Source organism: Lampris incognitus, chromosome 4 (assembly GCF_029633865.1).
Source record: "Lampris incognitus isolate fLamInc1 chromosome 4, fLamInc1.hap2, whole genome shotgun sequence".
Classification (NCBI taxonomy): Eukaryota; Metazoa; Chordata; class Actinopteri; order Lampriformes; family Lampridae; genus Lampris; species Lampris incognitus.
In genome coordinates this window covers 2,171,758-2,198,809 of record NC_079214.1, presented here as the reverse complement: position 1 = coordinate 2,198,809, position 27,052 = coordinate 2,171,758, and the positions used below count along the sequence as shown (strand labels likewise).

Genomic DNA, 27,052 nt, shown 5'->3' with positions numbered 1-27,052 from the left:
AGCCCGATTGACCTTTGCCAGAGAACATCTTGGTTGGCAGATTGGCCATTGGCGCCCTGTGCTCTTCACAGATGAGAGCAGGTTCACACTGAACACATGTGACAGACGTGAGAGAGTCTGGAGACGCTGTGGAGAACGTTCTGCTGCCTGCAACATCCTCCAGCATGACCGGTTTGGCGGTGGGTCAGTGATGGTCTGGGGAGGCATATCCTTGGAGGGCCGCACAGACCTCTACGTGCTAGCCAGAGGTACCATGACTGCCATTAGGTACCGGGATGAGATCCTCAGACCCATTGTCAGACCATATGCTGGTGCAGTGGGCCCTGGGTTCCTGCTCATGCATGACAATGCTCGTCCTCATGTGGCCAGAGTGTGTCAGCAGTCCCTGTATGTCGAGGGCATTGATGCTATGGACTGGCCTGCACGTTCCCCAGACCTGAATCCAATCGAGCACCTCTGGGACATCATGTCTCGTACCATCCGCCAACGCGATGTCGCACCACAGACTGTCCAGGAGTTGACCGATGCCCTGATCCAGGTCTGGGAGGAGCTCCCTCAGGAGACCATCCGTCGTCTCATCAGGAGCATGCCCAGACGTTGTAGGGAGTGCATACAGGCACGTGGAGGCCACACACACTACTGAGCCTCATTTTGAATCGTCTTGAAGAATTTCCACAGAAGTTGGATCAGCCTATGTTCTCATTTTCCACTTTGATTTTGAGTATGATTCTGAATCCAGACCTTAACGGGCTAATGATTTTGATTTCCATTGATCATTCTTAGGTTATGTTGCTCTAAACACATTCCTCTGTCTAATAAATAAAGATTTTCAGCTGAAATATTTCATTCATCGAGGTCTATATTGTGTTTTTAGGTGTTCCCTTTATTTTTTTGAGCAGTGTAGTATACAATGATCAATGGTGTCAAAGGCTGCACTGAGGTCCAGTAGTAGAAGCACAGACGTGGAATCAGAGTCCATAGCTAGTAAAAGATCGTTCACCACTCTGGTCAGAGCAGTTTCAGTGGAGTGACAGGGCCTGAAAGCCAACTGAAAAGGTTCATATAGATGGTTTTCTTCTATATGGGTCGAAAGTTGTTGATACACAACTCTCTCTGGTACTTTAGAAAAGAATGGAAGATTAGAGACCAGTCGATAGTTATTAAGAGGCCCTGGATCGAGGTGCAGTTTTTTTTAAGTAGAGGTTTAACCACAGCTGTCTTAAAACCGCTAGGAACAATGGCAGTAGAAAGTGATAAATTACCAATGTCTAGCATTGTAGGTCTCAGATGATAACAGACAGATGACATTATGAAGTTTGCTGAGCGCTAAAACAGCCCGTTTCTATAAAGTGACAGGACGAAGCGCTGATGTGTCAGAATAAAGCAGAGGGAGGAACAGAGAGCAAAAAGAGACAAAACGTTGTGGTTTCATAGCAGTTTGGAATGTATTGGGTTGCACAAATTAACACTGAGACGATCTCATGCGTTTGTTACCAATAGTAAAAATAAGAACCGATAATGAATAAGAGCTATAGAAAAAAAAGATTGGTAGAAGAACTAATAAGTAAAAAACAAGAACTGGAAAAGAAGAAAGATAATTTGGTCAGACGTGAGAAAAACGAGAGAGAGAAAGTCAACACAAAAAGATCAGCTGTTGGAGAATACAAAATAACGTGAATAAAACTTATATTCAATAGATAATCAGACAAATGTATGATTATATTTAGCTTGTGAAGGTTTGCAGCATTTCAGAGGTGTTAGTTTCTTTAATAGGATTGTGATTTCAGAGACACTAATTGGGGTAAGATGTGATTTCAGAGACATCAGATGGGGTAAGATGTGGTTTCAGAGACACCAGATGGGGTAAGATGTGATTTCAGAGACACCAGATGTAAGATGTGATTTCAGAGACACCAGATGGGGTAAGATGTGATTTCAGAGACACCAGATGGGGTAAGATGTGATTTCAGAGACACCAGATGCAGTAAGATGTGATTTCAGAGACACCAGATGCAGTAAGATGTGATTTCAGAGACACCAGATGGGGTAAGATGTGGTTTCAAAGACACCAGATGGGGTAAGATGTGATTTCAGAGACGCCAGATGTAGTAAGATGTGATTTCAGAGACACCAGATGTAGTAAGATGTGATTTCAGAGACACCAGATGGGATAAGATGTGGTTTCAAAGACACCAGATGGGGTAAGATGTGATTTCAGAGACGCCAGATGGAGTAAGATGGGATTTCAGAGACACCAGATGGGGTAAGATTTGGTTTCAAAGACACCAGATGTGGTAAGATGTGATTTCAGAGACACCAGATGGGGTAAGATGTGATTTCAGAGACACCAGATGGGGTAAGATGTGATTTCAGAGACACCAGATGCGGTAAGATGTGATTTCAGAGACACCAGATGCGGTAAGATGTGATTTCAGAGACACCAGATGGGGTAAGATGTGATTTCAGAGACGCCAGATGTAGTAAGATGTGATTTCAGAGACACCAGATGTAGTAAGATGTGATTTCAGAGACACCAGATGGGGTAAGATGTGGTTTCAAAGACACCAGATGGGGTAAGATGTGATTTCAGAGACGCCAGATGTAGTAAGATGTGATTTCAGAGACACCAGATGGGGTAAGATGTGATTTCAGAGACACCACATGGGGTAAGATGTGATTTCAGAGACACCACATGGGGTAAGATGTGATTTCAGAGACACCAGATGTAAGATGTGATTTCAGAGACACCAGATGCAGTAAGATGTGATTTCAAAGACACCAGATGCAGTAAGATGTGATTTCAGAGACACCAGATGGAGTAAGATGTGATTTCAGAGGCACCAGATGGGATAAGATGTGGTTTCAAAGACACCAGATGGGGTAAGATGTGATTTCAGAGACGCCAGATGGAGTAAGATGGGATTTCAGAGACACCAGATGGGGTAAGATTTGGTTTCAAAGACACCAGATGTGGTAAGATGTGATTTCAGAGACACCAGATGGGGTAAGATGTGATTTCAGAGACACCAGATGGGGTAAGATGTGATTTCAGAGACACCAGATGCGGTAAGATGTGATTTCAGAGACACCAGATGCGGTAAGATGTGATTTCAGAGACACCAGATGGGGTAAGATGTGATTTCAGAGACGCCAGATGTAGTAAGATGTGATTTCAGAGACACCAGATGTAGTAAGATGTGATTTCAGAGACACCAGATGGGGTAAGATGTGGTTTCAAAGACACCAGATGGGGTAAGATGTGATTTCAGAGACGCCAGATGTAGTAAGATGTGATTTCAGAGACACCAGATGGGGTAAGATGTGATTTCAGAGACACCACATGGGGTAAGATGTGATTTCAGAGACACCACATGGGGTAAGATGTGATTTCAGAGACACCAGATGTAAGATGTGATTTCAGAGACACCAGATGCAGTAAGATGTGATTTCAAAGACACCAGATGCAGTAAGATGTGATTTCAGAGACACCAGATGGAGTAAGATGTGATTTCAGAGGCACCAGATGGGATAAGATGTGATTTCAGAGACACCAGATGGGGTAAGATGTGATTTCAGAGACGCCAGATGTAGTAAGATGTGATTTCAGAGACACCAGATGCAGTAAGATGTGATTTCAGAGACACCAGATGTAGTAAGATGTGATTTCAGAGACACCAGATGTAGTAAGATGTGATTTCAGAGACACCAGATGGGGTAAGATGTGATTTCAGAGACGCCAGATGGAGTAAGATGTGATTCCAGAGACACCAGATGGAGTAAGATGTGATTTCAGAGACACCAGATGCAGTAAGATGTGATTTCAGAGACACCAGATAGGGTAAGATGGTCATAATAACCAATGTGTTCTCTGGGCACCCACTGATACAGACACAGACAAGGAACTCCCAGATAGTGAGAAGAAAAAGGTTTAATAGAGGACGCTGGTCTTGCCGGTCTGAATGGTCTCACTGGCATGTGGAAATCCAAGACGGAGGCTGGGAGTTGGAGAGACAGGGGAGCGGGAGGCTGGTCGAGCAGGGTCAGGATGGCTGGAGACAGAGCAGGACTGGAAGCTGGAGCTGATGGTCACAACACAGAAAGGGAGTAAAAAGAGCACACGGCTGGCACCGAGATAAACGCAAACAAGGAGCCAATGCAACTATACCACAAAGGTAAGCAGACGACCTGGGGACGAGTGGGAGAATGAACCAGGTCTTATGGAGCGGGAGAGTAGGTGGCTGATGAGGCTTGATGCAAGACCGGTGTGGGGTCGTTTTGTAATTTCATACGGGCTACCTTTCTCTCTCAAGAAACCTTGTGTCCAGATGAACTGCTTCAACTTTCTGTGGTTTTCTTACCTGGATTGTTGAGCATGTATAAAGACACAATTTTCTGTTGTTTTTGATTATTGCCTTGTGTATGTTATAAAACGGTAAAATTTATAGATGCAAATTGCTGTAATTTTTTCAAAGTTGACCTGTCCAGCCAGTCCTATTTGGGGCTGTCGTACCTCTAGCAGACAGCAGGTGGCGGTATAAGAATGTAGCTGGAGGTTAATCTCGTTTAAAGCAGGTGAACGCTTTCCTCTGCGTCTGTTTTCCGGTTTGGGAGGAGAATCCGCTCCGTAATGGCGGACACGTGCGGCCAAGTACTTTTGGGATCCGGACTCACCGTCCTTTCCCACCCGCTGATGTACATTAAAGTCCTGGTGCAGGTAAGACGTGTCGGAACGCACAGACGGGGCTAAAGTGTCGAACCGGGCCGTCCGGGCCATCGGCCCGTGTCGCTCGCTCGCTCGCTCGCTCGCTGCGGCCGGTCCGGCAGCCTGTTGCTGCCCGTGTCGTGTGGCTGTTGTATGCGGGTTGTGTTGGCTACGAGCGGCAGCTTGCCCCGAGTCACACGGCTTACGTGACATGGCTGTTACACCGGCGTTATACCGGCCCTTATAACGCCGCGGTAATAACGCCGGTAATGACACGGAAATGCAAGGTCAGAGCAAGGAGCTAACGCTGCCCGCCTAGCCGCCAGGGAGCCGCCGCAGCCCGCTGCGTTGCTCAATGTGGTGACCCGCAGCTGTGCCGGTGACTAACGGTGTCCCCACACACGACTCCGCCGCCTCAGCCGCCGCCGCCGTGCCCGCAGACCGCAGACCTGCCCGCCCGCAGGCCGTGGCCCGCCACACAACTCCAAGCTAAGCTAAGCTAAGCTAGCGGTAGCGCCGCTGAGTGGCCCGGCCAGCGAGCGTGTACGGTAGCCCGGTTAAATGGGTTCAGCCGCCGAGGTCGGCGGCCGCCAGTCAGACCAGGAGTTCTCCAGGTAGGCCAGTTAACAGCGCAAAAGAGAGTTGCAGTTGTGGATGGAAAAATCAGGCTTGGAAGAACAGTTTGCAAACTCCACTCCGTTTAATGGGTGACTGAAAGTAGGGTAAAGCCGTGCAAGCCGTGCAAGGCGATGAGGACGTGGAGTCCAAAGCAGCACCAGGAAGCACCGGGAGGGTTTCAAGCGTGTTGCTGCTCTGCAGCGTCTGGCCTGCACCTCATTACCGACCAACAAGGGGAGTGTTGGGGCTAAACTGGGGACCACGGATCATCACTGCCACTTCACTCGCTGGCGTTAGCGTTCGCTAATAGCAGCACATGCAGTATGGACTCATGCAATAAAATACGAAGTATTTACATCAAGCCAAACTAATAGGACGAACAACTGTGACTCAGACTTATGTTAAGAACACCAGCATACCGACAGTGCATCCAAAGCATGAAACGTATGTAGAGAATAGCGGTGTGGTGAGAACAGGACGTCTAGAGAGGCTTTGTCAGGTGCTCTGGTGACTGCTGCACTTCCAAAACTCAAAGAGGAACTTTATTAGCAATAATATATAATACCAAATCACTCAAAACACACCACTGTCAAAATCATTGAATTTGCAAACTTGTGTGCAGGGAAAGTGGAAGTGGGTAAGAACCAGCAAGAAGCTGATAATGACACGCCGTTTTTGTTAAGACACAATAAACATGTAGACGAGCACATCTCTTTGTCTTTTTACAAATTAGGTTGGACATGAGCCTCTTCCTCCGACCCTGGGCAGAAACCTGTTTGGCAGGCAAGTCTACCAGCTCCCTGGACTTTTTGCATACGGTAGGTTTTTGCCCTTTCACTCACTTGGAGGTGTGTAGTTAACTTGATTGGAGTGGGAACTAGTGACTTAGTGACATTCACCTTTTTATTCCAAACTTTGGTACATAGTTGGAGGATTTATAAGTAAATGTGTTCTTGTCTGTTGTGTTGCACTGCTGTGGGCTGGGGGAAACGGAATTTCCTTTCTTTTGTGTACGTAGTACATGAGATAAAATGACAAATTGTTCCTGATTACATTTATGTCTGCGACTGTACCTGTCATCGTTTTCTCGAACCATGAGTTTGCAGTTTTGGCCTCTTCAAAGTCACTAGGTTAAGTGCAAATGCTACAAGGACAACTGATAAGAAGAGCAATGTCGGTCCAACGTCCATTTTTATTTTTCTGTCAACTGTCACAGAACAAAATACCCAGCCTTGTATATTATATAACTTTTCCTTTCAAACTTTTCCAACCATGAGGCTACAAAATTAATTAGCCAGACAGCAGGCCTAGTCTTTGTGACACTACATTAAAAATGTAAGATGTCATAGTTTACTGGCTGAAAGGTTCACTTTTTTTGAACCCAGACCTCAGTAAAGCATCGTCAGGCATTGGAATCATACAGAAAGAACTTCAATGGTTGCTTCAGTATTGAGAAACTTAATACTGCTGAAATTTCTATAATTTTGTAAACAAACCATGATATATCTCCTTTTTGAAAACGCAAAGCTCATGGTTATGTCGGCTTATTCAAAGCGTAGTCAGCGTTTGCATGATCTTCACATTGACTTTTGTGAGATGTTGACTTGCTGCATGCTAGCAGCTGCTCTATAACCCAGCCAAGAGGACGATGTCTTGGGGACTTCATTCAGATATCTGTTGTCAAAAGGCGGGTTCATGGCACAAGGAAGTCATTGGTTGTATCTATTGAAAGTGGTTCTTGCCTCAGTTGAAATGTAGACAGTTTGAACAAGTGTTTGGTCTTTATCCCTATTAATAGAGCTGAAGAGGTTGATAGGGGTATGCTAGTAGTATCTCTGAATAGTAATGCAGGAAAACATTCAGTAGTATGTTGGTGATCAACCTAAAAAGGTTTTATTAGAAAGCCTGGAGCTGACACATATGCCATCTTCCTGAAAATATAGGTCAATACATTTCAGTCTCCCTGACCTTAAACAAGGCATGTGTGGATAGGAAAAGTGTTTGAGGGCTGACTCCCAAAATAGCACTGCTAAACCATCAAACCACTGCCAACTCTGTATCTGCATGTATACGATGGGAGGCGAGGTTCCTGTACAGACAGTCATATTGAAGAATTGTCATGTACATGTTAAAGTGTAGGATGTCGGCAACAACATTTAACACATTTCCCAGTATGGAGAGAGAGAATTGAGACAACAATTACAAGAATGTATTTTTGTAATCTTTATATGACTTATTAATAGGTACACAATATAAAAAGGGAAAACTGTTGAGAGTATTGTCATGAGAGTACACAGAAGCAATAAATGCAAATACAAGCATATAGGTAATGTATCTGATCACTTGGAATGTTTGTTTCAGCAAAACACATCATCAAGGTTGATGGTAAAGCAGGTCTCTTTAACGGGCTGGCCCCAAGGCTCTGTGCCGGCACCATCGGAACCATCGTACACAGCAAAGTTTTGCAGGTAGGTAGCTGGCTTTGCTACTTAAGACCATTTAGCATTTACCACTACATGACATGAGCCACAAGCCTGAGCTTAAGCTGTTTGCTTTTCTGTCCTTTGTCTCAGTAGAATCTCGCTGTAAGTTTGTTTGACCTCATGATGGGACTACATTGAGATTATTATTTCAGCGAATATACCATTACTATAAAGTCTATAAGATGTGCTGTGTGTATATTTTACGTTCCCCCTTCAGTTTTTGATTTGCCATCAACTTGTCAATCAAAACATCTGATGTGGAAAAAATAGACATGTCCGCACTTCCCGAGCCATGACTGGACTTTGTGAAATTATTGGTGCATAAAGTTTTTTTTTCCAGTGGAAATGCCACTGAGTGTATCTTAATGGTTTATAGGACATTCGGTGCAACTTTTGACTGAATTAACGTAACTGGAACAAGAAATGGAAACGGCAATATGCAATTTATAATGCCTATAAAGACTTTTTTCAATCACTTCCGTTAACCTTACGTCTGTTAGATTCTAGTATTACTGCTTTCAGCTGCTCCCGTTAGGGGGCGCCACAGCGGATCATCCCTTTCCATCTCTACCTGTCCTCTGCATCTTCCTCTGTCACACCAGCCACCTGCATGTCCTCCGTCACCACATCCATAAACCTCCTCTTTGGCCTTCCTCTTCTCCTCTTCCCTGGCAGCTCAATATTCAACATCCTTTCCCAGTATACCCAGCATCTCTCCTCCTCACATGTCCAAACCATCTCAATCTTTCCTCTCTTGCTTTGTCTCCAAACCGTCCAACCTGAGCTGTCGCTCTAATATACTCGTTCCTAATCCTGTCCTTCTTCATCACTCCCAATGAAAATCTTATCATCTTCATCTCTGCCACCTCCAGCTCCTCCTCCTGTTTTTTCATCAGTGTCACTGTCTCCACACCATATAACATAGCTGGTCTCACTACCATCTTGTAATCCTTCCCTTTAACTCTTGCTGGTACCCTTCTGTCACACATCACTCCTGACACTCTTCTCCACCCACTCCACCCTGCCTGCACTCTCTTCTTCAACTCTTCCATACTCTCTTCTTCAACTCTCTTCCACATTCTCTTCTTCCTTTCTTCCACACTCTTCTTCAACTCTTCCACACTCGCTTCTTGAACTCTCTTCCGCACTCTTCTTCAACTCTCTGCCACTCTCTCTTCTTCAACTCTGTTCCGCACTCTCTTCAGCTCCCTTCTACACTCTCTTCTTCAGCTCTCTTCCACACTCTCTTCTTCACCTCTCTTCCGCACTCCCGGTTACTTTGAACAGTTGACCCCAAGTATTTAAACTCATCCACCTTCGTCACCTCCACTCCTTGCATCCTCACCATTCCACTGTCCTCCCTCTCATTCAAGCATATGTATTCCGTCTTGCTCCTACTGACTTTCATTCCTCTTCTCTCCAGTGCATACCCCCACCTCTCCAGGCTCTCCTCAACCTGCACCCTACTCGCTACACGTCACAATGTCATCCGTGAACATCATAGTCCACGGAGCCTCCCGCCTGATCTCGTCCGTCAACCTGTCCATCACCATTCCAAACAAGAAAGGGCTCAGAGCCGATCCTTGACGTAATCCCACCTCCACCTTGAACCCGTCTGTCATTCTAACCGTACACCTCACCACTGTCACTCTTCCCTCATACATATCCTGCACCATTCTTATATACTTGCCTCACTCCTGACTCCTGACTCATACAATACCACACTTCTCTCGTATGTCGTATGCTTTCTCTAAATCTACAAAGACAAAATGTAACTCCTTCTGGCCTTCTCTGTACTTCCTCATTAACATTCTCAAAGCAAACGTCACATCTGTTGTGCTCTTTCATGGCATGAAACCAGAGGAGGTGCTTGTGCAGCGACCAGGACACATACCCACATCCAGCTGCCCACCCGCAGACACGGCCACTTGTGTCTGTAGGGATGCCCAACCAAGCCAGAGGTAATACAGGGATTCAAAGTGGCGATCCCTGTGTTGGTAGGCAACGGAATAGACCACTACGCCACTCATACGCCCGTCACCTCTCCTCTTAACCTAGCTTGTATTGCTCTTTCCCATATCTTCGTGCTGTGGCTGATCAACTTTATACCTCTGTAGTTGCTACAGTTCTGCACATCACCCTTCTTCTTGAAAATCGGTACCAGTATGCTTCTTCTCCACTCCTCAGACATCCTCTCACTTTCCAAGATTGTGTTAAACAATCAAGTTAAAAACACCTCTGCCACCTCTCCTAAACATCTCCATACCTCCACAGGTATGTCATCAGGACCAACCACATTTCCACTCTTCATCCTCTTCATAGCTGCCCTCACTTCCTCCTTGCTAATCCACTGCACTTCCTGATTCACTATCCCCACATCATCCAGCCTTGTGTTGATGCATGCTGAATTATCCAGGTAAGAACATCAAAGAAGGTTGAATATGTTCGTCTGGATACGTTTATTGACAGATAGTTTCATCACTGATTGGTTGATGAAACATTATCTGTCAGTAAACATATCCAGACGAACTGATTCAACCTTCTTTGATCATTTAGATGAAACATTATATATGTCAGTAAACGTATCCACATGAACTGATTCAGCCTTCTTCGATCATCTAACCTTTTCTCTCATTTTCTTCATTCATCAGCTCCTCAAAGTACTCCTTGAACCTTCTCAGCACACTCTCCTCGCTTGTCAGCGCATTTCGATCTCTATCTTTCATCACCCTAACCTGCTGCACATCCTTCCCAGCTCGGTCCCTCTGTCTAGCCAATCAGTACAAGTCCTTTTCTCCTTCCTTAGTGTCTAACCTGTCATACAACTCACCATACTCCTTTGCCTTTGCCACCTCTCTCTTCGCTTTACGCTGCATCTCCTTGTACTCCTGTCTACTTTCTTCATCTCTCTGACTATCCCACTTCTTCTTTGTCAACCTCTTCCTCTGTATACTTTGCTGTACTTCCTCATTCTACCACCAAGTCTCCTTGTCTTCCTTCCTCTGTCCAGATGACACACCAAGTACCTTCCTAGCTGTCTCCCTCACTATTTCTGCATGGTTGCCCAGCCATCTGGCAACTCTTCACTACCACCCAGTGCCTGTCTTACCTCCTGCCTGAACTCCACACAACAGTCTTCCTTCTTCAACTTCCACCGTTTGATCTTTGGCTCTGCCTTCACTCTCTTCCTCTTCTTGGTCTCCAAAGTCATCCTACAGACCACCATCTGATGCTGCCTAGCTACGTTCTCCCCTGTCACCACCTTGCAGTCTCCAATCCCTTTTAGATTGCGCCTTCTACATAAGATATAGTCCACCTGTGTGCACTTTCCTCCACTCTTGTAAATCACCCTGTGTTCCTCCCTCTTCTTGAAATATGTATTCACCACAGCCATTTCCAACCTTTTCACAAAATCCACTACCATCTGTCCTTCCAGATTTCTCTCCTTAACGCCATACCTACCCATCACCTCCTCATCACCTCTGTTCCCTTCACCAACATGCCCATTGAAGTCCGCTCCAATCACCACTCTCTCGTCCTTGGGTACCCTCTCCACCATGTCATCCAACTCACTCCAGAATTCCATCCATCCATCCATTATCTTGACCACTTATCCTGCTCTCAGGGTCACGGGGATGCTGGAGCCTATTCCAGCAGTCATTGGGTGGCAGGCAGGGAGACACCCTGGACAGGCCGCCAGGCCAACACAGGGCCGACACACACACACACACACATGCACCCATTCATTCCTAGGGACAATTTAGTATGGTGATCCACCTGACCTACATGTCTTTCGACTGTGGGAGGAAACCGGAGCCCCCGGAGGAAACCCACGCAGACACGGGGAGGACATGCAAACTCCACACCGGATGACCCACCAAGGTTGGACTACCCCGGGGCTTGAACCTAGGACCTTCTTGCTGTGAGGCGACCGCGCTAACCACTGCGCCACCGTGCTGCACTCCAGAAATCTTCTTTCTCTTTTATCTCACACCCAACTTGCGGGACATATGCGCTGATAACATTCATCAACAGATCTTCGATTTCCAGCTTCATACTCATCACTCTGACTGACACTCTCTTCACCTCCAGCACACTCTTGACATACTCTTCCTTGAGAATTACCCCTACCCCATTTCTCCTCCCGTTTGCCCCATGGTAGAAGAGTTTGAACCCTCCTCCAGTGCTCCTGGCCTTACTCCCCTTCCACCTGGTCTCTTGCACACACAGTATGCCTACCTTTCTTCTCTGCATCATATCAGCCAACTCTCTCCCTTCACCAGTCATAGTGCCAACATTCAAGGTTCCGACTCTCACCTCCACACTCCTACCCTTCCTCCTCTCTCACTGCCTCTGCATGCCTTCCCCTTCTTCGCCTAACAGTAGCATAGTTTCCACCAGCACCCTGCTGGCCAACAGTACCGGTGGCGGTCGATGGTAACCCAGGTCTCGACCAATCCGGTATTTATGTTCCGCATATTTGATTTGGCAGATTTTACGCCGCATCCTTTCCTGACACAACCCTCCCCATTTATCCGGGCGAGGGACCGGCACTAAGAAGACGCTGCCTTGTGCATCCTCAGTGGCTGGGTTAACCTTACTTCTGTTAGATTAAGTATTTGAATATTTAACAATCAAGTTGTGAATATAGTAATTCTATCAAAGATGCTAATTTTGTGTAATCCTACATGTTGGAGCATACAAACACTGACAAGCTGTTAGGTCGTAACACAACCCGTTTCTTATAGTAACCAACCGTAGTAAGCCTTGTGAGCCTCAACAGTCTCACAAGTTAATCACATTTATTTTCTTTAGTATCTGTCTGGCCTCACTTGCATTGGGAGCACTTCGTAGACTGAACCGAGAGGTCTGATAACCGGGTCTCAACAGAACTGTAAGCGATGGTAGAATTGATGAATGGTGGAGGTATTTGTGTCAGGGAAACCATGTCGGAGAAATTACATGAATCGGGTACTGTGCACTACGCAGGCATGTGTCGGCCATTATGGAAATCAGTCTGTTGTAAAATGTATGACTTTTTCACGACCATGTCTTGACCACAAACGCCACTTCCATGGGTCAACTTCAGATCCCTCTAGGATGAATCTTCAAAACAGTGATTGGACAACCTCCTGTTTGGACAGGCGCACTTTTTTGGAATCGCTCTCAATGAGAATGGGGGTCGGACAAATTCTCATCAATAATCAAACTGAAAGACATGTCTGGCTAACAGGACAGGACCACATTTGCATTCTTTTGGTTATGTTAATAGAAAGGGTTTCATCCTGGATAAAGTGTTGATGCTATTTCAGTCTCACTTGGGATAACCTCTTTGTAATGTATCAGCCAGCCATGTTTTTAAATCGGCTAATGGAAGAGTATTCGTAATCTCTACTTTCTTTGCAGAAATGTCAGGAACAAGACAAATTCCAGGTAAATGAATTGATTCTTAACAGGACCAACTGTCTTAATGCAGTTGCAGTACTGCTCATGCTTGGTGGTTCGGTGGTGGTTTGTGTTTAGGCATTTAGACATTTAGATGCAGAACATTGAGCTTCTACAATTTTCAGGCCTGTATTTCCTCTAGTGATACTTGTACTTTAAATGTGATTTTTATGATGTAGTTATGCCAGGATGTATTCATACGCTCAGTTTTGTATTTACCATTCGTATGCTGATGTTTGGTTTTGCCTGCTGGGAATCAAATTTGACATACTATATACATTGATCAGCCAAAACATTAAAACCATCTGCCTAATGTGTAGGTCCCCCTCGTGCCACCAAAACAGCTCTAACCTGTCTAGGCATGGACTCTGCAAGACCTCTGAAGGTGTCCTGTGGTATCTGGCACCAAGACGTTAGCAGCAAAGTACTGTAGGTTGCAAAGTGGGGCCTCCACGGATTGGACTTGTTTCTCCAGCACATCCCACAGATGCTTGACCGGATTGAGATCTGGGTAATTTTGAGACCAAGGCAACATCTTGAACTCTTATGTTCCTCAAACCATTCCTGAACAGTATTTGCAGCATGGCAGGGCGCATTATCCTGCTGAAAGAGGCCACTGCCACCCGCGAATACTATTGCCATGAGGGGGGGGGGGGCACCTGGTCTGCAATGATGTTTAGGTAGGTGGCACTTCTCAAAGTACCATCCACATGAATGCCAGGACCCAAGGTTTCCCCAGCAGAACATTGGCCAGAGCATCACACTGCCTCCGCTGGCTTGTCTTCTTCCCATAGTGCATCCTGGTGCCATCTCTTCGCCAGGTAAACGATGCACACGCACCTGGCCATCCATGTGATTTAAAAGAAAATGTGACTCAGCAGACCAGGCCACCTTCTTCCACTGCTCCATGCTCCAGTTCTGACGCTCACGTGCCCATTGTAGGTGCTTTTGGTGGTGGACAGAGGCCATCCTGGGTACTGACCGGTCTGCAGCTACACAACCTCATACACAGCAAGCCGTGATGCACTCTGTCTATCATAGCCAGCATTCACTTTTTCCAGCAATTTGAAGTACAGTAGCTCTCCTGTGGGATCGGACCAGATGGGCTAGCCTTCACTCCCCACACACATCAGTAAGCCTTGGGTGCCCATGACCCTGTCGCCGGTTCACCGTTGTCCTTCCTTGGACCACTTTTGGTAGGCGCTGACCACTGCATACTGGCAACACCCCACATGACCTGCCGTTTTGGAGATGCTCTGATCCAGTCGTCTAGCCATCACAGTTTGGCCCTTGTCAAAGTCACTCAGATCCTTACGCTTGTCCATTTTTCCTGCTTCCAACACATCAACTTAAAGAACTGACTGTTTACCTGCTGACTAATATGTCCCACCCCTTGACAGGTGCCACTGTAACGAGATGATCAATGCCATTCACTTACCTGCCAGTGGTTTTAATGTTTTGGCTGATCGGTGTATCGCTCCTTCTGCACGGTGTGCATGCAGTCCAGTCTCAATGAGTAATTTAAAGTAAGCAGGGATGAGAAACTTAATGTGTACATTTTGCAGCCCCGATAGAGGTGTTCTGTACATTTCTGGACCAGCGTGTTTGATCACATTTTGAAAATCACATTGAAATTATAAATGCAAGTGTGTAACCATGGCACAGACTTGAAGGACAGTGCTGAGTTTTCCCTCTTGTTCTTCAGGTAATGGGCAGCAGTCAGAGGGCAGAAGAAAGCTCTGTACAGCACACAGTCAATGAGGTAAGATGGCTTACACTTTTCACTACTACATGTGAGATTTGAGGTTGTTTTTTTTTTTAAGATCTTGACCAGATTCTTGTTTGTTTCCAGTTTGCATTGTCACCTTGTCACCACAAAGCAAGCTTCTCTATTGTGATATTCCTACTTTTTGTTTGTGATACTGTGGATGAGTTTTGATGCAGTTCATATGAACAGGTAACTGCAGCTTTATTCATCTGGCATGCCACTTATGGACTCCACCGCTGATCTGTTTCTTTCTCCACAGACCACCAAAGAAATGATTGCTCGTTCCTGTGCCACAATCGTCACACATCCCTTCCATGGTAATACTGCTCACAGCTAGCTCGAGCATCTGCTCCCTGTTAGCATTGACTGCAGTTCAACAACTAACTGGGTTTTTAATGAAAATACAGATTTGACTGGTGGTGTTATATTGTGAAAGTCACTTTTATTTCCATGTGTGGTAAAGGCAAAGGTAATATTAAATGTCATGGTTGTGAGAGTTTTGATGGGCCAGATAAATGGAATTCTTGTCCATGTCATTCTATCAGTTTTTGAAAGAGCATTCAAATAAGCGGCAGCTGTAATGAATGTTTCAAATATTTAGAAAGATGGGCGTCCGGGTGGCGTGGCGGTCTATTCTGTTGGCTACCAACACGGGGATCGGCAGATCGAATCCCCGTGTTACCTCCAGCTTGGTCAGGCGTCCCTACAGACCCAATTGGCTGTGTCTGCGGGTGGGAACCTGGATGTGGCTGTGTCCTGCTCGCTGCACTAGCGCCTCCTCTGGTCAGTCGGGGCGTCTGTTCAGGGGGGAGGGGGAACTGGGGGGAATAGCATGATCCTGTCACGTGCTACATCCCCCTGGTGAAACTCCTCACTGTCAGGTGAAAAGGAGCAGCTGGTGACTCCACATGTATGGGAGGAGGCATGTGGTAGTCTGCAGCCCTCCCCGGATCAGCAGAGGGGGGGCAGAAGCAACCGGGACGGCTCGGAAGAGTGGGGTAATTGGCCAGGTACAATTGGGGAGAAAAGGGGGGGGGTATCCACAACAACAAAAAAATGTAGAAAGATGTCATCCAACATTATAAACAGTTCATCTGGATACAGCGTTTAGGGAGAGAGACGTTTCATCGCTCATCCCAGTGACCTGTTCACTGAGACGGTGACGAAACGGTTCTCTCACTAAGCGCTGTGTCCAGATGAACTGGTTCACCTTGGTGTGATTTCCTTGCCGTGATTATTGAGCATGCATCAACACGTTATAACTATTTGTCTTGTAGTGATCACTTTGCGGTGTATGGTCCAGTTTATCGGGAGAGAAACTAAATATAGGTAAATTTTTCAAATCCTCAGATCTGAACCCTATAAAGAGCAACGAAGATCATAGGTTAGAGAATAAAATAATGTTCTGTCATTCACAGTGGTGTGTTTGATTCCATAATCACCATCTACAGAGAAGACGGTGTCCTTGGGTTCTTTGCGTAAGTTTGAGTCTAGTCTGATTCTGTTTGTTGCATGCACTTAATGGCCACTTTATTAGGTACAAGTGATTATTAACATTAATAGTTAGAGTGAGTTAGTGGCTGGATATCCATATATAAATCCATTTATAAATCCATTTATCCATTATCCATATATAAATCCATATATATCCATTTATAAATCCATATATATATCCATATAAAAAGCACGTAGACATGGTCAAAGAGCTTCAGTTGTTGGATCAAACATTAGAATGGAAAAGATGTGGGATCTCGGTGAGTTTGACCATGTTGTTGGTGCCAGACATGGTGATTCAGCATCTCAACCTGCTGATCTCTCGGGGTTTCCACACACAGTGTAGTCACTACAGTTTACAGAGAGAGCATGGTGGGGCCAACACAGAACGTCCAGTAAGCATCTTCTGTTAATGAGAGCAGTCAGGAAAATGGCAGACTCGCTCAAGCTGACAGGAAGCCACAGATACTCAAATAACCACTCAGTGATTTGCAGCATTTCCTCACCAGATGAACTGTATTCAAACCTGATTGCAGCCAACTGGGCTTTTCTGTTTGCAGTTTGCATGTTCTCCTTGTATTCACATGGGTTTCCACCCAACACATGATGTCACTGCTGCCGCTGCGGTGGACTGAGGCACAGGCTCAGTTCTGGAGGCACAGGCTCAGCTCTGGAGGCACAGGCTCAGTTCTGAGACACGGGCTCAGTTCTGGAGGCACGGGCTCAGCTCTGGAGGCACAGGCTCAGCTCTGGAGGCACAGGCTCAGTTCTGTGGGACAGGCTCAGCTCTGGAGGCACAGGCTCAGTTCTGAGACACAGGCTCAGTTCTGGAGGCACGGGCTCAGCTCTGGAGACACAGGCTCAGTTCTAGAGACACAGGCTCAGTTCTGGAGGCACAGGCTCTAGTCCTGCAGCCAGGCCCTGGACATAAGAATTGGCTGCCTAGCACTCCTGATAGTTAGGAGGAGTTAAATGCAAAGGGGAAAAAACAGAAAAGGAAACAAACTAGGTTTTTTTTTTTGGTTTAATTTACACAAGCATGTACATATCTTATTTAAGTAATTGGTGATGGAGTTTGGTATTTTTGTAACTGGATATATACACTCACTGGCCACTTTATTAGGTACACCTTGCTAGTACCGGGTTGGACCCCCTTTTGCCTTCAGAACTGCCTTAATCCTTCGTGGCATAGATTCAACAAGGTACTGGAAACATTCCTCAGAGAGTTTGGTCCATATTGACATGATAGCATCACGCAGTTGCTGCAGATTTGTCGGCTGCACATCCATGATGCGAATCTCCCGGTCCACCACATCCCAAAGGTGCTCTATTGGATTGAGATCTGGTGACTGTGGAGGCCATTTGAGTACAGTGAACTCATTGTCATGTTCAAGAAACCAGTCTGAGATGATTCGAGCTTTATGACATGGCGCGTTATCCTGCTGGAAGTAGCCATCAGAAGATGGGAACACTGTGGTCATAAAGGGATGGACATGGTCAGCAACAATACTCAGGTAGGCTGTGGCGTTGACACGATGCTCAATTGGTACTAAGGGGCCCAAAGTGTGCCAAGAAAATCTCCCCCACACCATTACACCACCACCACCAGCCTGAACCGTTGATACAAGGCAGGATGGATCCATGCTTTCATGTTGTTGATGCCAAATTCTGACCCTACCATCCGAATGTCGCAGCAGAAATCGAGACTCATCAGACCAGGCAACTTTTTTCCAATCTTCTATTGTCCAATTTTGGTGAGCCTGTGCGAATTGTAGCCTCAGTTTCCTGTCCTTAGCTGACAGGAGTGGCACCCGGTGTGGTCTTCTGCTGCTGTAGCCCATCTGCCTCAAGGTTTGATGTGTTGTGCGTTCAGAGATGCTCTTCTGCATACCTCGGTTGTAATGAGTGGTTATTTGAGTTACTGTTGCCTTTCTATCAGCTCGAACCAGTCTGGCCATTCTCCTCTGACCTCTGGTATCAACAAGGCATTTTCGCCCACAGAACTGCCGCTCACTGGATATTTTCTCTTTTTCGGACCATTCTTTGTAAACCCTAGAGATGGTTGTGCATGAAAATCCCAGTAGATCAGCAGTTTCTGAAATACTCAGACCAGCCCGTCTGGCACCAACAACCATGCCACGTTCAAAGTCACTTAAATCACCTTTCTTCCCCATTCTGATGCTCGGTTTGAACTGCAGCAGATCGTCTTGACCATGTCTACATGCCTAAATGCATTGAGTTGCTGCCATGTGATTGGCTGATTAGAAATTTGCGTTAACGAGCAGTTGGACAGGTGTGCCTAATAAAGTGGCCGGTGAGTGTATATATGTGTGTGTGTGTGGATGTATTATAGGCCATGCGTGTTTAAACCAACAGGATGTATTGTTATATTTTGGACACTTAATGATTTGATGTATTTGTGCATGACGCTATATCATGTTCATTGAGTTGATGTGGGCTGGGCATCTTATGAAAGACACTAAAATAAATTCACATCATTCAGTTCAATTCCAGGTATGTCTATAATGTACTCGGCCTATAACCTGTCAAACCTGGCCTACTCCTGTCAGCTAGGAAAAGAAACATGAGGCTACAATGGACATCTGATAACCAACTGGTCAATTGAGAATATCGATTTTCTTTTGTGACATGCAGAAGATAACAGTGTGGATCCATCTAGCCTCGTCAGTGGTACAAATCGGTAGTGGTGTAATAATGTGGGGAACTTTTAGGCCCCTTAATACCAATGCAGCATCATTTGAATGCTAAGTGTACCTGAGAATTGTGGTAGTTGCGTCTCTTTGTGGCCAGTCGACCCGTTTTCCAGAGTCGCCTTACATCAGCGTAATGTACCAAGTCTTATAACGCAGATCATCTCAAACTGGTTCAACCAACATCAGAGACTTCAGTCAACTCCAGTGAGCTGCAGTCTCCAGATCTCAGTCCAATAGAGTATTTTAAATATGAGCTGGAACAGGAGGATCTCAGTATGAATCTGTGATGCTGTCTAATCAACATGGACCAAAAACCCAAAGGAACATCTTCACCTTGTTGAGTTGAGGCTGTTCTGGAGGCCTACCCAGTACTAGATAGGTGTACCTGACAAAGTAGACAGAGTGTATGCTTGAAATATCTCCAGTGTCAGGAACAGTGTTTTAATTGCTACTTAATCAGCCTGATTGTAAAGTTTAGTTTAATTCCTTAACGTGTTTGTAAGTTCTAGTCATGATTTGGTTCTAGTTTATGTGGCTGTCGAAACTTGATGACCCGTATCCTGGAACTCCTTATCGTTAACATTTAAGAACTGGTTTAAGTTCTGGTATAAATTCTAATTCTTTTAATTGTATATTAAGAACCACAAAGTTTGGGAAATGCAACACAAAAAGTGACAGTCACACTGCTGTGTACGTCCTCGCATGACAAACGAGGGTGAAAGCTGTGCTTCTCCCACTGCTGTTTTTACTAATGGCAGTTGTAGCTCTGATGCATAGTTGCGTTGACTCGTTACTTGACCAGTCATGATTGACAGCACGGTTGACTCCGCCCCAGAGTTCTTGGTATTCAGATTCAGTATTACCTCCTGAGCAGGACTCAAACTAGTATCCAGGAACTATCTCCAAAACCAGGCTGTTGCCAATGGAAACAAAACCAGAACCTGAAAGTTTTTAAGTTCCAGCTCATTAAGTTCTGACAGCTGGTAAGGGTTGTTACTGTGTTACACAACTTGTGTATGTAATATTACATCTTCAGTTAACACAAACTGTTTCCATCAATCCAGGCTGTATATTTAGTCATTCTGCTGAAGTTGTTTGGGTTTTAACACTTTGTGTTTGTTCTCTCCTCTCAGGGGTTTGATCCCTCGGCTACTCGGGGACATGCTGTCTCTGTGGATCTGTAACCTGCTGGCTCACTTCATCAACACATATGCCATAGACGACTCGGTACACCACACATTTTAGATTTATAATCTTGCCCTGGCTCCATGGTGTATTGTCTCGTCCTGTATCTCAGGCCACATGTCAAGGACACGCTGGTAAACTCTGGAGGGTGCACAACCAAACAGACAACCAACAGATCATGGACGTTTATTTCTCTGCCAAAAATCAGAATCTTGTTTATTGGCCATGTAGGTTTGCACACACATGGAATTTGACTCCGGTTTCGTGACTCTCGGTGTACTTAACATAGAATAACAACACTATAACACAACAACCTTCAGATATAAACACAAGGACTGACTTATACAGGTGAAATAAGAGGTGATAAAGTGCAGTGGTGCAGAGAATATATCAAAGGTACAATTAACTGGGTTAACTTGATTAACTGGGTTCGAGCCCTGGGGTTAGTCCAACCTTGGGGGTCATCCTCTGTGTGGAGTTTGCATGTTCTCCCCCTGTCTGTGTGGGTTTCCTCCAGGTGGTCCGGTTTCCTCCCACAGTCCAAAGACGTAGGTCAGCTGATGCGGCCGTACTAAATTGTCCCTAGGTGTGAATGTGTGTGTGCGCGCGCCCTGTGATGGTCTGGCGGCCTGTCCAGGGTGTCTCCCCGCCTGCCGCCCAGTGACTGCTGGGATAGGCTCCAGCATCCCTGAGAGCAGGATAAGTGGTTTGGATAATGGATGGATGAGTGAATGTATCTTAGCCAGAAGGCCTCCGCTTTCTGTCTGGTTGAGACCAGTTAGCTTGTTGTGTAACTGAGCCACAGTGGAACTCAACCATGTGCAACGGAGTCCAGTGGGTTTTCTATTCAACCCAACACAACACCAGATAGTTTCACTGATGAACACATCTTCAACCAGACAAGAGAAGCGCTAAGTAGTGCAGTCAGCTGGTGAATTATTTAGTTATAAAAACCTGCATGTATATGATTTAGTACCACTGTGTTATAACATGCATCAGTTTGGAATTAATCGGAAGACTGTTGTGTGGAGTTCAGGCAGGAGTTAAGACAGGCACTGGGTGGTAGTGAAGAGTTGCCGGATGGCTGGGCAACCACTGCAGAAATAGTGAGGGAGACAGCTAGGAAGGTACTTGGTGTGTCATCAGGACAGAGGAAGGAAGACAAGGAGACTTGGTGGTGGAATGAGGAAGTACAGCAAAGTATACAGAGGAAGAGGTTGACAAAGAAGTGGGATAGTCAGAAAGATGAAGAAAGTAGACAGGAGTACAAGGAGATGCAGCGTAAAGCAAAGAGAGGGGTGGCAAAGGTAAAGGAAAAGGCGTATGGTGAGTTGTATGACAGGTTAGACACTAAGGAAGGAGAAAAGGACTTGTACCGATTGGCTAGACAGAGGGACCGAGCTGGGAAGGATGTGCAGCAAGTTAGGGTGATGAAGGATAGAGATGGAAATGTGCTGACAAGCGAGGAGAGTGTGCTGAGAAGGTGGAAGGAATACTTTGAGGGGCTGATGAATGAAGAAAATGAGAGAGAGACGGTTGGATGATGTAGGGATAGTGAATCAGGAAGTGCAGTGGATTAGCAAGGAGGAAGTGAGGGCAGCTATGAAGAGGATGAAGAGTGGAAAGGCAGTTGGTCCTGATGACATACCTGTGGAGGCATGGAGATGTTTAGGAGAGATGGCAGTGGGGTTTTTAACTAGATTGTTTAACACAATCTTGGAAAGTGAGAGGATGCCTGAGGAGTGGAGAAGAAGCATACTGGTACCGATTTTCAAGAACAAGGGTGATGTGCAGAACTGTAGCAACTACAGAGGTATAAAGTTGATCAGCCACAGCATGAAGATATGGGAAAGAGTAATAGAAGCTGGGTTAAGAGGAGAGGTGATGATCAGCAGCAGCAGTATGGTTTCATGTCAGGAAAGAGCACCACAGATGTGATGTTTGCTTTGAGAATGTTGATGGAGAAGTATAGAGAAGGCCAGAAGGAGTTACACTGTTTTTGTAGATTTAGAGAAAGCATACGACAGGGTGCCGAGAGAGGTGGTGTGGTATTGTATGAGGAAGTCAGGAGTGGCAGAGAAGTATGTAGGAGTGGTGCAGGGTATGTATGAGGGACGTGGGACAGTGGTGAGGTGTGTGGTTGGAATGACAGTTGGGTTCAAGGTGGAGGTGGGATTACATCAAGGATCGGCTCTGAGCCCTTTCTTGTTTGCAATGGTAATGGACAGGTTGATGGACGAGATCAGGCAGGAGTCTCCATGGATGATGATGTTCGCAGATGACATTGTGATCTGTAGCGAGAAGAGGGTGCAGGTGGAGGAGAGCCTGGGGAGGTGGAGGTATGCACTGGAGAGAAGAGGAATTAAAGTCAGTAGGAGCAAGATGGAATACCTATGCGCGAATGAGAGGGAGAACAGTGGACTGCTAAGGATGCGAGGAGTAGATTTGATGAAAGTGTATGAGTTTAAATACTTGGGGTCAACTGTCCAAAGTAACGGAGTGCAGAAGAGAGGTGAAGAAGAGCGAGCAGGCAGGGTGGAGTCGGTGGAGAAAAGTCAGGAGTGATTTGTGAAGGGTACCAGCAAGAGTTAAAGGGAAGATGGTTGTGAGACTAGCTATGTTGTATGGTTTGGAGACAGTGGCACTGATGAAAAGACAGGAGGAGGAGCTGGAGGTGGCAGAGATGAAGATAAAATTTTCATTGGGAGTGATGAAGAAGGACAGGATTAGGAACAAGTATATTAGAGGGACAGCTCAGGTTGGACGGTTTGGAGACAAAGCAAGAGATGCAAGATTGAGATGGTTTGGACATGTGTGGAGTAGAGATGCTGGGTATACTGGGAGAAGGATGCTGAATATGGAGCTGCCAGGGAAGAGCAAGGCCAAAGAGGAGGTTTATGGATGTGGTGAGGGAGGACATGCAGGTCGCTGGTGTGACAGGAAGATGCAGAGGACAGGAAGAGATGGAAATGGATGATCCGCTGTGGCGCCCCCTAACGGGAGCAGCTGAAAGTAGCAGTAGTAGTATGGAATTAATTGTGTGCTCCCAACCCTGCTGTCAGTTCTCTGGTTGACAGTCATATGTATGAAACCAGTAGCCTTTGTCCAACAGCCACTCTTCAGTTGTTTGATTCATGCGAACCCGTGATGATCAGCTTGTCCATTTTCTGACTCAACAGGACGTCAGAATCTCAACGCTGATAGGCTTTTGTGACACGGCATCATGCGACTTTCTTGCTCAAGTTGGAATATTTTCAACTCGTGTGAATGATGCGAAATTTGTGTATTCGTGCCATTTGCATCACCCAGTGTGAATTCGTGTCTGTTCGCATCTTTGCATTGACTTTATATGTAATCTCATCGCTCGAAAAAAGTTGCTTCGTGTTTGGTGTGAACACATTAGACAGTAGCATCGAGATTTTCATCAAACAGGTTTTGAGTTTTTTTTCCCCCCAGCTGGAAACTGGACTTGTCTTTTCGTAAACCTTGTAGAGTGATTTGTTGTTCAAAGACACCAGTCTGCATGGCCAGCGGTAATGGGCAGAAAAGAGAAAAGTATGAAGAAGTAGTAGGAGGTATGACAGAGGAGCAGTTGATGGAAGAATGGCAGCAACAGGAATGTGTTGATGGTGCGAACTTGAGAAATAAGTTACGTCATCGCAGCAATTGTGTTTTTGCGCAGTCATGGAACATGTTTGTCTTCTCTTGTGTGTGTGTCTCATAAGTTATCGTCTCTACAGTTGGAAAGCTTGATGTCTGATCCTTGTCTGTTATGATTTCAATTCATTTAATGAGTCGCAGCATTAGCCATTACTTCAGGGCGAGGGCAGAAGCATCATGTTGAACAGTCCTTGTCACCAGTACTTATCCCTTTCTGAACTGGACAGACTGACCAGTTTAACAAGCAGCAGGATCACTAACATCCAGCTTTGTCTTCACAGATGAGCCACACTGGAGAAATCAGAAACTGCTCTCAGGCTGTGACAGGGGTAAGGTCTGACAGGGCTGTTTGAATTTACAATATACCAAACAACAGGTGTCGTGTTTGTATGAACCAACCACATTAAAAACGTCTCCTCTTCCTCAGTTTTTTGCCAGTATGCTCACATACCCTTTCGTTTTGGTGTCAAACTTGATGGCGGTGAATAACTGTGGGTAAGTAGCCAACACAGAATATGCGATTCGTATGACATTTGCTGGTTGTGTGTTTTAAATCAGACTTGAAACTGACAGCTGTTTCCCTTGTCCCTTCCTGCTCTTTCAGACTAGCTGGGGGTCTTCCTCCTTATGCATCAGTATATCCCACCTGGGTGGACTGCTGGAGGCATCTAAGCAAAGAGGTATTTTACATCCAGTCTGCAGCCACTTTCATTCAGTCATGAATTACATGAATGTATAAAACCCCATTCACACATGGCCTGTCCTGTAACAAGGGACACAGGCCTGTCCCGTAAACCTTCCTTCAGTTTTACACGTTGGCTTCATGTGAATGTAAAAGTTGGATCGGCACTCAGCCGACTTGCCATCTTTTAACATTTCTAGCAGATGGCTGAGAGCAGCAGGAGCAGCCCGGTCAATCATTCCCCCAAACTTGAGAAGTTGTTTACTTGATTATTTACTCACACGGCAATGGCGAGTCGTGATGTCATGGTGGAACTGGCCCAGTAGCTCTCTTGCATAAAAGAATCAGGAACGCTTTGTCATTTCACCTCATGTACTTCACGCGCACATGAAGTGAAAGGAAATGCCGTTTCCCTGAGCCCACAGCAGTACAACATGCAGACAAGAATATTTAAGAACTACAAGAACACACATATCCAAACCAAACGACAACAAAAATCACTGTCCAAGGGAACAACTGCCAGCCAGGATGACTGTCAGAACCGCCGGTCTGCATGGGCTAGCAGTTAGCTTAGCCCGCCCCGATTATGCGTCCTGTCAAACTCATAATCGGGAAACCTAAAGAGAATCTATTGGTCACAACCAAACTTGATGTCTTGCCTGTGAGTGCCAACAGACGAACAGCAGGACGGCGTCGGCTGCATGTCGGTGTGCCATTACAGAAAGACTCCAGCAAGTTTAACAGAAGCCATCAGATTTCTGTATTAAGGTGCTTTCACACGAGCAAATGAACCAATCACAAGGCATTTACCTTTACTGTTCAGGACTGACATGTGACTGGCGCCTCCTCTGGTTGGTCGGGGCATGTCTGTGGGGGGGGGGGGGGGACTGGTGTGATCCTCCCACGCACTACGTGCCCCTGGTGAAACTCCTCTCTGTCAGGTGAAAAGAAGCGGCTGGTGACTCCACATGTATGGGAGGAGGCATGTGGTAGTCTGGAGCCCTCCCCGGATCAGTAGAGGGGGGGGGGGGGAGCAGAGACCGGGGTAATTGGCCAAGTACAATTGGGGAGGATATCCTACAAGTGTGTTGAGACAGAACACTCATGTCATGTGTGAACTGGCACTGTGTAAACCTGGATGTGTGAGCAGGGGGAACCCCTGCGGGACCACCAGGAAACTCATTCAGCACAATGTGACAGGATCTCTGTTAGAAAGAGGCCTTTTTCAAACTACTTAACTGTTTCTGGTTTCTTCTCCAGGGGAACATGAGCAGAGGCAACAGTTTATTTTTCCGAAAGCTTCCAGCGGGGAAGACGTATGCCATTGACCAGAAAAGATTTTTTTAAACTGGGAAGAAATTGAACAAAGTAGAATCTAATTGTAATTATATTAAAAAAAATGACATTGCCTGATGTGGAGGTTGGAACAGCTGGCACCTAATCTTTTGTATGCACATGTTTAATGTTTTTTTTTAAACCTGTCTGCCACCAAGTGATAGAACTGCAGTTGTTTTCAGCAGTAGATTGGACTCACTCATTTTGTTTTTGATTCATATTAAGAGATTTATGCAAATTGAAACTGCTGGATGCTGAAATGAAGCCACGGCAGCTGCTGTGTGAAAAGCCATCAGTAACCCCCGCCCAAAAAAGTGAATTCCTCCTTTGCTTATTAAAATGCTGAAGTTTGCATGTGGTAGTGTCTAATTCCAAGTTTAGCTGGACCTCTGTCGTCATGTGATGTTGTCTTGGTGTGTCAGTAATGAGTCGAGCCTGTCGAGGGTTTAGTAGCACCAGTGATCAGAAAGACCGTAAGGAAACTCTGTGAAGCCTCAAACTTCACAGAGTTTCCTGAGCCGACCATTTCTAGCCTTTTCAAAGTAAAGTGCTTGTAAGAACTCAACTGATCCAAATAAAGACTCTTGCATTTTTGACCTTCTGTGTTCCATTTGGTCCTTTAATGGTTTGATGTAAGATGCAACAAAATGTAATGTGGACTGTGCAGCCTCGCTAAGTGCAGAACTAGAAATGTTTCGTCATGGCTTGAAAACTTTTAATTTAAGCTGTTAAGTGTTTTCTCAAGAATGCAATAAATCTAAGTCATTCCAAACAACAGTGTCCCATAAGCGCTTCCTCACATTTGTTTAAAATGAAACCTCCCCAGATGTGGAGCTCACCTCTGAACCTGTGTATTACCATTTCAAGAGGGGGCAGATGTAAATGTTACTCATGGCAAGTACCCCGGGTCTTGGAACCGTTTCTTTACCAGCTGCCGTGGATTCAACTGAAGTTCACAGACATCAG

At 45.7% G+C, this 27,052-nt stretch overlaps 1 protein-coding gene across 1 annotated transcript; it reads left to right on the top strand.

The window, feature by feature from the left end:
• Positions 1-4,606: 4,606 nt before the first annotated feature.
• Positions 4,607-27,011, top strand: mtch2 (mitochondrial carrier homolog 2). The gene is made up of 13 exons (XM_056279083.1): positions 4,607-4,714; positions 6,054-6,138; positions 7,682-7,788; positions 13,210-13,236; positions 14,954-15,010; positions 15,276-15,333; positions 16,294-16,345; positions 16,435-16,494; positions 20,358-20,451; positions 24,351-24,398; positions 24,497-24,564; positions 24,674-24,749; positions 26,012-27,011. The coding sequence occupies exons 1-13, from the start codon at positions 4,628-4,630 to the stop codon at positions 26,096-26,098; spliced, it is 906 nt and encodes a 301-aa protein (XP_056135058.1). The 5' UTR covers positions 4,607-4,627; the 3' UTR covers positions 26,099-27,011.
• Positions 27,012-27,052: the final 41 nt, after the last annotated feature.